This window comes from Cyphomyrmex costatus, unplaced genomic scaffold (genome assembly GCF_001594065.2).
Source record: "Cyphomyrmex costatus isolate MS0001 unplaced genomic scaffold, Ccosl1.0 scaffold55, whole genome shotgun sequence".
NCBI classification, from domain to species: Eukaryota; Metazoa; Arthropoda; class Insecta; order Hymenoptera; family Formicidae; genus Cyphomyrmex; species Cyphomyrmex costatus.
In genome coordinates this window covers 1,353,851-1,366,860 of record NW_017279708.1, presented here as the reverse complement: position 1 = coordinate 1,366,860, position 13,010 = coordinate 1,353,851, and the positions used below count along the sequence as shown (strand labels likewise).

At 31.8% G+C, this 13,010-nt stretch overlaps 1 protein-coding gene across 1 annotated transcript; it reads left to right on the top strand.

The window, feature by feature from the left end:
- The first annotated feature begins 315 nt into the window (after positions 1–315).
- On the top strand, positions 316–6,759 carry LOC108779029 (cuticle protein 18.6). Its single transcript, XM_018546360.1, has 5 exons — positions 316–395; positions 763–1,068; positions 1,695–1,726; positions 5,295–5,439; positions 6,315–6,759. Exons 1-5 carry the CDS (start codon positions 384–386, stop codon positions 6,540–6,542), a joined length of 723 nt encoding a protein of 240 aa, XP_018401862.1. The 5' UTR covers positions 316–383; the 3' UTR covers positions 6,543–6,759.
- Positions 6,760–13,010: the final 6,251 nt, after the last annotated feature.

Sequence of the window (13,010 nt, the reverse complement as noted above, 5' to 3'; positions counted from 1 at the left end):
AAATGCGCTGTTTTTAGAAAGGCAACAATGCTATAGGAATAACGTTGCCGTTTAACTGTTTCGCTAGCCATTAATCGCGAAGGTCGTTGAAATGTTGCGAATCAATGACGAAAACATTTTGACGTTGAAAGGAAAGCCACTTGAGGATGCTCGTCGTGCTCGTAAGAGAGAGAGAGAGAGAGAGAGTTGTGCTAAGAGGCTCGGTCCGAGACGCGATGCTCATTGCTCGTTAACCAGGAGGTAGAGGAACCGTTGGCCTTGACGATGTGTCAGTTGGGGGTCGAACAAAGCACTATAAAGGCTTTTGCTTTTTCGATCGGAAAGCAGAACCCTTTCTTTCATCGCTTCGAGTATAGCAGTCTCGATCTATTAAATCGTTCAACATGTTCAAGCTGGTGAGTTTCGAAGATTGTAACGCTCTATTCTAATAAGCGTTTTATATAATTGCGTTCATTTTATTATTATTATTATTATTTTACATTCTTTGCAAGCACGTATAATATAAGTACGTGCTCATGTAAAACTTGGAAGCACTATTGTTTTCTAATTCTTTGCAAAATACTGATTTTATTTATCTGAATATCTTAGAAATATTTTTTATAAAATGTAATAAAAGATGTGTGTGTGTAACAATGCTCGTGTTATTGACAAATACGTTTGTCGGCATTAATGCGTTTTTTTCTGCATTTCAATCTTATTTTTTTTCTGTTTTGCACTACATCGTATCACGAGATTATAATGGGAATTAATTGGTTTTTTTAGTGCCTTCTCTCCGTTCTCCTAACTATCGTTTATGCTGCCCCTGCACCTGCGCCAGGAGCGGTTTTAGCAGCACCTGCGGCAATTGCAGCGGCAATTCCAGCGCCCATCGTGACAGCCAGTAGCAGCCAAGTGGTAGCTAGAAATTACAACACGCTCGCCGCAGCTCCACTCGCCGCAGCTCCCGCGATAGCAGCGGCAGCTCCACTGGCTCCGATCGCCTACGCCGCGTCGCCTCTAGCAGCTTACAGCACTCACGCCATTGCACCTGCAGCTGCATACGCAGGATATGCTGCCTATTCCGCACCAGTTCTACTCTAATCCTGCATTGCGAACCAACCTCGATGCTTGTTTGGATCTCTACCGCAAATTTTTATGGCAAAAACGATCGATTGACAATTCAAATGTTACCTCGTGATTATATGTCAAGTATTTGTAATACTTTCAATAAATCCAATTTTTCCCTCTAAATTTTTATCGTATTCTTTATTTATAATCCATATGTGTGTGTGTGTGTGTGTGTGTGTGTGTGTGTGTGTATTATTAAAATTTATATACATCTTTCTGGAAAGATTTTCCCTTTTTTCTCCATGATCTACAGATAAAGCTTTCTTCATCTGTAAGAAACCATATTAATTAATTTATTTGAAATATTGTAAAATATTTAACGATATTATTAATTTTAGCTATCTGCACATATAGGTACATGTAATAAATTATTATTATTAGATATCAAATAATAATATACTCGTATATGTACAAGCATATTGAGAATTTATGGAGATTATTTAATATTTTCTAGTAAACATATACACACATCTTATCTGTCAAGTTCTCCGATTTTACGATCCTTTTGATTTAGAGTAAAGCAAAAAAAAGTAATCACTCATACCTATACATATGTATATTATACAAATTTAATTCGCTTAACACAGGATCCAGTGTCTCAAGCGGTTTATGTCACGACGTAATCAAGGAAATAAAAGCAAACATGAAAGAGAGGTGGAGAGCAAAACTCGTTCGAGATCGTCGACGTCGCGTGGCCTCTGCTAGTATAATTTTCTCAATACGGTCAGTCCTGTTTTGGTTTCCAGTTCCCCTCTTTCCCGCTTAGTCAACCGGATCTCATCAGCCAACGGAGAGAACTTCAAGGCGATGCCCGCATATTTTTTCTCAAGTTCAAGTTCATCGAGTCTACCCGCGTGCAGCGAAACGCCACCTTAATCGGCCGTACATGCTCGTCTACTCGAAATTATATAGACCGACCAATGTTTCTCTCTTGAGATATGATGATGAATAATCTGTTAAATCTCTCTCTCTCTCTCTCTCTTCCTTTTATGTTGCTTTCGCGCGATTAGTCTTATTAATAAATCCTGCTAACTACATATACATATAAAAATAAGTACATCGAGAGAAAATATAAAAAAAATAAATATTAATTTTTTTATTCTCTAACTATAGATATTTTTTATCATCTTTAATTAAACCTTTTAAATACAATTGATGATTGCGCTCTTTATATATAAATAATCCGATATGATAACGTCAAAGGCAGCACTGTAAAAAACACAATACACAATAAGATACTTTATTATACATATTATATTTTTACATATATATATATATATATATTTGCATAATCTTTTGTGCATAATAATCCGTATAATACAATTATGAGGATTTATTTTTCGCTTTCTTCGATTCATCGTTTCTCGGATATGCACATATAGAAAACTATATGTATTAAGACGTACAAAAAAGCGCCAAGCATTATTTGACTTTTATCAATGAAACATTTTCGTATGCAAAGTGCAGCTAGATTTACGCGTGTTTGTAATATGTTACCTATATTAATTGTTATTTTTTGTTAAATGTTCGATATTTAATATCATTATACAAGCTCTAAAAAAATGAGCAAAGTAAAAGAAGTTGTAATAGAGAAATAGACGAAACATTTTATTTTGCAAAATTATAGAATAAACTAGAGAAAGATACATTTAAAAGATTAATAGAAATAAATATTATCTATACGTAAAACTAATAAAAGACACTTAATTCTCTCTAAAGGAAATTGAAATATATGAAATGAGCGATAATCTCCTTTTGCTCCTTACGACAATTTTATACGAAGATAAAATGAGTCGATAAAACTCTTATCGAAAGTCAATCGACACCTACTCGTGACATTAAAAGCTAGACCAAGGGTAAACGGTCGTCTCGGTTCTCCTTCGACTTTCACCAAAATGAATGTAATTGTCGCAATGTATAGTTCAATTGAACAATATGTGTCTTTTTATATGTGTATCTATGCATCGACAATACGGGCTGATCGGCAAGAGATCGAAAAATAAATAACAATATAAGTGATTAAAATCCATTAGATGTTACATGTAATTGGCGAGAATAGTTGTAAGAGATGGATATACTATATAATATCACATATAGTTTATTTGTCAGAAGCAATTTATTACTCTATATACATAGAAATTGTACACAATTATTAAATTCGCAATTGAAAATAGCATACACAGATGAATATCTCTTCTGAAAACAAAGATTAAAAGTTATATGCGTATGACGATACGCATATAATAAATATTTCAATCTGTGTCGCTGTTAAGAAAAAATTAATTAAAATTAGATAAATAAAATTAACTTTTCCGAGTAAAAGTAATACATTTTTTATGAAATTATGTACTCTATTTTTTTCACATATAATCAAGTGCATCTCCACCTAACTATATATTATATGTGTATTTGACATTCTCTTCCTTACTATATTCTTATAAATAAAAATATGAATACGATATTTTCGGAGTCTCTTGTAAAAATTTAATGACGTCATAAATGAGTTGACGTGATTGTTACAAAAGAATGATCCCCTTTATCGAACTTGTGAAATCTTTCGATGGGGTGTGTTTACTTAAAATATATTTATTGAAAGAAAGGAAGAAGGAGAGGAGAAGGGAAGAGAGAGAGAGAGAGAGAGAGAGAGAGAGAGAGAGAGAGAGAAACTCTCTCTTTTTTAAGAGATTAACTCTTAGTAAATTTGAAGTTTAAGCGAATGTGTTCGGGGAACGGCGCGGCGCTTGCAAAAGGTTCAAATCAAGTGAGGCTGCTTCTTTGAAGCGATCAAATCGACATGTAGGCGTGAGTGTACGTGAAATGCTCTTCTACGAGTCCTATACAACCTCAAGTCGCAAAATAATTTTTAAATCTGGAAATACCGATAAATAGGCAATATCGCGGATAATATCTGCAATTAAAAATGTTCGATAAGAATAAATATGTAAATACATAAAAGTAAAATAACGATTATCTTATTGTTAATAACATTGAAACAAGCTATAATACGTGATGATTTAGACATGCCGATTAATATATATATTACTGTTACTTGAGAAATATTTTTTACGAGTTGCAAACCTAAGCAAATTTATTGGTATGCAATAAAACGTTACGTGAAGCTTGATTTGTAATCGTAAGATTCGAAACTTCGTGCGTAATACTTAGTTGTCACAATTATAATACACTATAGCAAAGTCCCTTTAAATCTGTTACCCATATGATAAACAATTAGTAAAATATTTTATTAATTAAATAAGATTATATAAATATTTTAATCATACAATCCGTAACTCTTTTATTAGATTAATAGATTTCGATCATTTTTTGCAATGCAAATTAAATAATTAAACGGTCTAAATCGAGCTAAATGGATTTAATAATAACAACTTTTATGTGAGATTTCTATTAGTAGAGAGAGAGAATGCAATATCATAAAATTGAATATATTGTATAGATTTATTGATAAAGTATATATGATATATATAATATATAGAAAATTTTATTATAAATTTAAAACAATTAAGAAACAGGGCTACGAGCCAAAAATTCGTTAGAATATTAACTAACCGTAAATAAAGAACTTCATTTGTGTTAAAATATTAAGTTTAATAAAAATTAAAGACAACAATTAAAAACAAACGTTTCGACCTCTGTTAGTTTTTAAAACGTTTGTTTTCATTTTTGTCTTTAATTTTTATTAAACTTAATATATTTTAACACAAATAAAGTTCTTTATTTACTGTTAGTTAATATTCTAACGAATTTTTGGCTCGTGTAGCCCTGTTTCTTAATTGTTTTAAATTTATTGAGCCTTATTACAAATTTATATTATAAATTTATTCGAATAAAAAATTGATATTACCTGATAATCACTTATCGTAGATGAGTCAGGTAGGGGTTTTTGCGACATATAACAGGTTACAGGTTTGTCAGTCGAGAAGCTCTTGTAGCGTATTATACTCCCGTTGTTGGCATCCGAGACAGAAAAGGAGAGTAGTCTGACCACGCCTGGCCGTCATGGGGGACCTTGAAGAATCATCACCCTACCCCATTTTAATGTATGTTCGCGCAACAAAGCTCCATTGGTTGTCGACATCCGCGACTGAAGGAAGAAACGGAAAAAGAAAAAATCGCGGCCTAGCGTACGTTCGTTTTCTGCTTGAGACAAGGCGACGCCCTCTTCGAAGGTGCGTTAAGAAAACGCAAAAGAGAGAAGAGAGGTGGAGGCCGAGGGATCGCTTGCTCCTATATAAGAGGAGATACGTCGTATTTTGGAATATTATCGTACTGACTGCAAGCCAGACATATACGAGCTCCAAGATGTTCAAACTGGTAAGTCAATTAAGAGAGATTTCAGCGTCGAGATTTATACACGATTAATATCCCCGTTTGCGATGTCTGTTTCTCTATATGGAGAAGATCGTTTTTCTCGCATATAATCTCAGTTATACATACACACGGTGAATCAACGGTGTTTAGTTGCTAGTCTTATAATATCTAATTACATCTAGTGTCCTTAAGATTAATAATAAGTAAGAGTCCGCATTGCCTTATTCTTAATTGTCTTGATGAAAAATGGCGGAACCAATTATAGATAATGATGTGAAAAGCATCAGAGATATGTGAAACGCGTTAGTTTGCACGTACTCGTATATTTGTTAATTTTTATCGTGGATTATTATAGAAAGAGAGAGACTTACTGCACCTACTTCTTAGAAAAATTATTTTTTATTCACATCATACTTTTCGATTCATCGCTGGTAAATTTTTCGATAGAAAATTCGATTTACTGCACAAATTTAGAATTCATATCATTTTTAAATCTTAATACGAATAATTTTTATTTCAAACATTCGCAACGAGAAAAAATTCTAACAGATCACGTCGAGGAACATTTTCAGTTGTTTATATAAATGCCTGGAGAAAAACGAATAAATTTACGAATTTTAACACAATATAAGATATAAAAGCTCTTATAAAAGTTGAGTAAGATATATCTCATTCTATTGAGATAGCAATCTGAGGATTGCTTTCATTTCCTATGAGAGAGAGTCGATTGACGTAGGTACCGTCTGTAATAGGGTACACACCAATATTGTTATACTTGGCCATTATTATTATACCCATTCATACAGAGTCGTATTAGCAGTATTTACCTGCACTTGCAATATCGTAATTTGTTATTACGTTAAATGTCATTGTTACAGTTGTGCTTGTTCGCCTTTTTGGCATTCGCCGCTGCTGCACCCGCACCCGCGCCCGCACCAGCACCTGGCGCGATCATCGGCGCTCCGCTTGTGACATCCTACAGTGCTCCGATCGTTTCCGCACCGTTAGCTTACAGCGCATACAGCCTACCGACTTATAGCGCGTACTCGGCATACCCGGCCTTACCGTACGCGTATAAGAATTATGCGACTGGCCTAATCGTCTAAACACCGGAGGACCGCGCCAGGCATTCAGGAGGCATTAAGGACCAATTTCCATTGACACACTTCATAAATCGATCAATGACGCCTACGAAATCTTTTCCAAAAATCAACCACGGATTATTCTCCGCGGTTTATTCTCTTCATCCCTTTCTCGTTCGTTTGAATAACTCCGCATTTACATTCCATTAGATTCAGAATCAATAAAGCCGCTTAAAAGCAATTGTACGAATGTTTTTACTCCATCACATCCCATCTCTACGATTATAACTTATTGTGTTACGTAAGTACTAGATGAAATGAGAAAGATTGTTTTACGTTCACAAGTCGAAATTTACTTTGGACTCGAAATAGAAATTTATTTATACATATATGTATACACAATTAAAGAATCTTTGAATCTATATATTATTTCTATACAATAGATAACACATCACTCGCAATATAAGTCCCGGGCCTGATATATAATAGATGGCGCACTAATAACAAATCCATATGATTTTTAGAAAGTACTAAACCTTCAAACATACGTGTCAAAATTTTAGCTCAATCGGACTTTTACTTAACAAAAGTTACAGTGATTTAAGTGACGCTACTTTTGCATTTTTCAAAACAATGGAAAAATCTGAATTCGTGTGTTGATAAAGTGCATTGCTTCCCGATGGGAAAAAATACCATTCAAGCAAAGCAATGGCAATGATAAGTGTTATTCGGACTCTGCTCCGTCGGAAACAACAATTAAAAGGTGGTATATATATATGCTGACTTTAAATGCGGTCGTAAAAACACAAAAATGATGCTGAACGCTCTGGTCGCTCAAATTCGACAAAAGTAGCGTGTCACTTAAACCACTGTAACTTGTAAAGTAAAGGTCCGATTGAGCTAAAATTTTGACACGTATATTTGAAGGTTTAGTACTTTCTAAAAATCATATGGATTTGTTATTAGTGCGCCATCTATTATGTCTGGGACTTATTGAGTGATATATGTATATCTGTACTACGTAGACTATCTCAGAAACATCAAAATTATCCCAAGAATATCCTTTTTTGAAAAATTCTCTGACTAAAATAAAATATTTTTAATTTTTAAGACGTAATATCTATTCAAAAATTACATGATTTACTCTTTTATTTAATCATACGCGTATAAAGGCTATATAAATTTTGAAAAGTATACCTATAATGCCGTGAATTGACGCGATGTTTTTAAACCTATATGTACATACAATGCATACATATATCTCGAAGGAATCATCGATGACGTGCAAACGAATACATCGTTGCAGACACGTTAAATGTATATATCAATGTGTTATTTTGAGAAATCCTTTTGTGCCTCCTAGTGTGGGATGTTGGATTATAGATTCGAATATTGAGATGAGATAATGTCGAGTTGTCTCGCGTGTAATTTGCATAAAAAGAGACATAAATGTGCGGTAATAAGTTAATAATAAATTGGGTTGAAAATTTTATTCTATATTTAAAAAGATGTAATTAAAATGTGTACAATAATTAATAAATTTGCAAATAAGAATGATAACATATGTATAACATTGAAAGTAAAACATAAAAACTTTAATAATTTGTTTTTCTCATCTGATTTAATTTAAATGCACCTATAAAATTATACAATAATTTATATATTACAAGATTTTTACACGTAATAATATGTAATTAAATCATATGTAACATCATTTATATATTTGGCGAGTACTAGGTACATAATAGCGTATAATAACGTATATTACAATTATATTTTTTATGTAAAGGCCGACACTCCTCAAGATAATCTCGCGTATATGTACCATATATACATGTGTATGCGTGCAGGTTCTTTGCAATCACTCTTTTTGGCATCGATCGAAAAACACATATTATTGCTCTCTCTCTCGCGTTGAAAATAAAATCTCCCGGAGCACAATTATCGCATCGAAATTTTAAATTAATTGTATATATAAGTAAGAGTAATTAACACACTAATGTAAAGTAAGAAAATTAAATTAGCTGCTACAAAATAGATTTTAACAGTAGTATTATTATATTTGGAGATAATTCTGTAATAACGTATATATTATACAAATCTTTGTATTGTTCGATTTTGCATAAATTAATCAATTTAGAGAAAACGTATTAATGAAAAACGAGATTAGGCGATATTATAATTCTTCGCGATTATTACAACTATCGTGAAACAAAGTCATCCCTAGCACGATATACACCTGTCCTTACTCGTTAGTGGTAATCCGTTGCAAAAAGGCTGTTACGTGTCATGTTATTATGTTATAAACCTGATTACATAAGAATCAGGCGTAGGAGTAGTACAATTCGAATAATCACTTCATTCATATTGTTCAACGAGCGTTCTTCAACAGGACCAACTGGCATGTGCAACGCACAATGTTAATTAGGGATCGCTAAAAAATTGTGCGTTTTAGATGCCCCATGCCGATTCTTCACTCTTCTTGAAGAATTTATTTTAAAAAGCTTCAAGTTTTTCAGAAATAATGCTTTGACTCTAAAGTAAAAGTGGATAGAATTCGTAAGTTGACAAAAAATAAAACTATTTCAACCTTATCCCACATGGCAGCTGTAAAACAGTCACCCCTTACACGATACTATACACATGTGTTCTTATAACTTTGGTAATTTTAAACGATAAGGTTTTTGTGTTTTTTAAATATGGTTATAGTTTATAATGATAATATATATCCATATGTAAATTATAGTAACTTTTCGCTTAGATATTCGTAACTCTTCCATTTTTCCCTCAGCCTATAATAATACGTCAAAATCATCAAAACTTTGTATAATGATATTTACCTTAAATGGCATTCTATGATTACGTGTTATAGTACGGCACTAACGTATGTACATTATTGTACATCGAACTATACACTAGTTAATAAAAATGAAATAAAAGATTATGTGCGTGCGTGCGTGCGTGCGTGCGTGTGTAAGATTACTATTCTATAATTATTATTATACTGTAATAATATAATATCGTTCACGTTTCTCCGTATTTACAATTCCTCTACCCTTCCCTATATGTATAAATGGAAAGTTTAGATATGTCGCACATAATTTATTACTATACATTATAAATTTAAGCTATTCTTTTTCTAAATGTTATTACACGTATGTTGCTTGTTATTTTGTTAACGTAAAAAAAGAAATCATTCGTTTATGCCAAGTTGAAACATCTGAGACTTTTGTTACGTATTAATGTTTATATGATATGTAATACTAAAATCGATCGGCACGCGCATCGGCAGGGAGATGTGATGCAGCATTACGTAACAAAGCGGAATGTTTTAATAACCAACTTTTATAATAAAGCAACGACCCAAGTATCCAATTAATGATAAAGTGTGTTTCGTTATTGCGACTTGGCAGAAGAAAAATTTGATGGCAACTGACAAAACCCTATTAACGAGAATTTACACGCAAATATAAAAATTTTTCGTTTTTGTCAAAAGTACAATTTATGCTATTACACGATAGTATAAATTGTTTGAAAATAGACCACAATGCAATAAATTACATATATTTATCAGTTATATACATATTACATATATTAATCATTTTTATATGTAGAATATATATATGTACAAATATGATGGATTCTATTATATTTTCGTTTTGTTACGTGTTCTTGTTTTAATTAATCCAAAGTATACTACGCATAATTGTGTAAGTAACACTGCATGCTATTCTTGGAACATAAACACTCTTTATGTAATTTCACGTCATTGCTATTGAGAGATTTCAAATCAAGATTTGAGTCGTAACAATAGGTATCTATATTACGTTATCACACTATTACATCAGTAAAACATAACAGCCACAAGATAAATATGGCTGTTCGTTATTCATAAAATATATTTTATTGTAACAAAATTATAAAAGACAGTGACTTTCTGTAACAATTATAAGTAATAATTATAATTCTGTTATAATTATAAGTAAAAAGTAACCAAAAAAGGAGTCGGTAAGCCAAACTTAAGGTTCTAAAAGTGCAAATATCTATTTAATAAATATACATGCATGTAAAACAATAGACGTTACAACTTTAAATTGGGTCACTTTTAGTATTGTTATTAAAATGACAATTTAAAATGAAAACATTTGTTAACATATTCTAACAATATTGAAGATAAATCAGTCGCGTGTCATAAATTACATTAACACATAAAGTTACAATAGATTTTGTAACTTTGCTCTTCAAGTTGAAATTATTTTTAATCAACTCCTCTTACACACACACACACACACACACACACACACACAGCATCATATAAGAGACAGTTGTTTTTTCCAGAGTAGACAGATTGTTGAATTTTAAGATTAATGTTTAATTACTGCGCATGAAAACTATAATTATACTGTTCATAATTAATGACAAAAAAAAACAAAAACATCAATCAGGAGAGTGTTTCACTAAGCAATAGCGCACAACGACATACATATAGGTACATATTTTACTTATACTTTACGAGTTTACGCGAATTGCGGGGAACCGAGATTATAGTTACATATACAGGGTGAGACATTTAAAACAGATCACCTGCGTAACTCGCTTGTTTTTAACAATAGAAGGAAAAGTATCAAACAAAAGTTGCTTGGTTTCGAGGGGTACATAATGTGATATCATTAATTATTTTGTAGGTGGAGACGTAAAGGATAAACAAAGGTCAAATTTTTGTTTTAAATGGAATGATATATTTTTTTACTTAAATTTTGATAGAGTATTTTAAGATAAATGCAGTAATTTATAATTGAAGGTCATTCAAGGTTACCCAAAGTCAATAATAGAAAATAATTGAATGGAAAATAAATTGTTTCAATGCACTCTGCGAATAATTTCGTGTCTTCTTTGCTTGTTGGTATATTGCAATACCGCTAATTGTTCAAGTGTATCACGGTATGTAAATAAACATTGAATCGTACATAGTATTATCCATATTTACTGTTCAGTTTGAATTTATTTATCGATGGAAGTGCGTGTCTTGCAAAATGAGAAAGCGGAAAAAGTCGATATAATTTTCATCTATGATGATCTATATATTTCGCAAGATCTCCATCAGAATGTAAGTAAAGAAATATATCATTCTATTTAAAAACAGATTTGTGATCTTTGCCGATCTTTTACTTCTCCACTTATAAAACAAATTATTGAGTCCCTCGAAACCAAGCAATTTTTATTTGATACTTTTCCTTCTATTGTTAAAAACAAGCGAATTATTCAAGTTTATTTTAAATACCTCACCCTGTATATGGATCTCAAAAACTGTTGAACCGATCAAATTCTATGTACGCTCAATCAATAGCTTCTCAATCGATAGCTGGGATTGTATAATAAAAATTATCTTCTCTTTGATTTGTCATCTAGTGATTAATTAATTAATTAATTAATATAATAATAAGGAAGGCAATTGAAGTTAATCGCTACTTTTGTGGAGAAACAGCAACAGAACAGCTTATAAAAAAGAAAGTGACAGAGTCGAGCTTTGTGCCGTAAGTCGTAAAGACTATTTACACATTTGCAACTGGCATTGTTATGCAGCATTGCGTAATCAGTCGAGTTTTTGTCCTATGCTCAGTTATGTAACTTATCGACAATAATACTGGTCTTTGTTACGTGAGTGCCAGCAGACGTCATCATCAAGCACAATCACATATTATGCCGGATAGTAGACATGCGAGAAGATGACTCGCATTTGTACTGCAATTTACATGCACACACAATTGACAGGACATCGTTCTATCGGTTACTTAACTTCTTTTTTGCACAAATGGAAAAAAATAGTATTATTATATGAAACGTTAATTCACGTGACAAGTCTATTTAATTCTCTATAATAAGATTTTAAAATATATTTTTTTATTTAATTGTTATTAGCATTATGTGAAATTAAATTTTGAAATAACATTTATAAATATATATTCGTAATAATTTTATTCCAATGATATGTATGAACATACAGAGTGAATACGTATTATATCATTCTATACATTTATCACTGTATTGGGATACATTTAATTGATGTACTTAATATATACATATATATTCTTCTTCTTATTTATAACTTTGTATCGCGACACGTAATCAAACGTTAAGGATATATCGCATTTGAAGAAATAACAAGTTTACCAAAGAATTAGAATCTATAAATTGCAGTCACGTTGCATTTACATAAAGTACAACTTTCAGAGGTATAACTTTGTGACAATCATTTTTCTTAGATTTATTATTAGATCAAATATGAAAATGTCAGGGAATGGAAAGTTACTTTTTAAAAATAACTAGTTACAGTTACTCGTTACCGAGTAAAAAATGTAACTAGTTACAGTTACAGTTATCGCTTTTTAAAAGTAACTCGTTACAGTTACCGTTACTTGAAAAATAACTTTTCGTTACTTTTCCGTTACTTTTTTAAAATCAATTTAAAAATGTACTTTTGCATTTTTTTTT

Bases quoted from the DNA above. Each gene is read 5' to 3' on its own strand.
- LOC108779029 (XM_018546360.1), top strand. The intron at 1,069-1,694 runs GTTCTACTCTAA...CGCTTAACACAG, and splicing joins ATGCTGCCTATTCCGCACCA to GATCCAGTGTCTCAAGCGGT. The intron at 5,440-6,314 runs GTAAGTCAATTA...TCATTGTTACAG, and splicing joins GCTCCAAGATGTTCAAACTG to TTGTGCTTGTTCGCCTTTTT.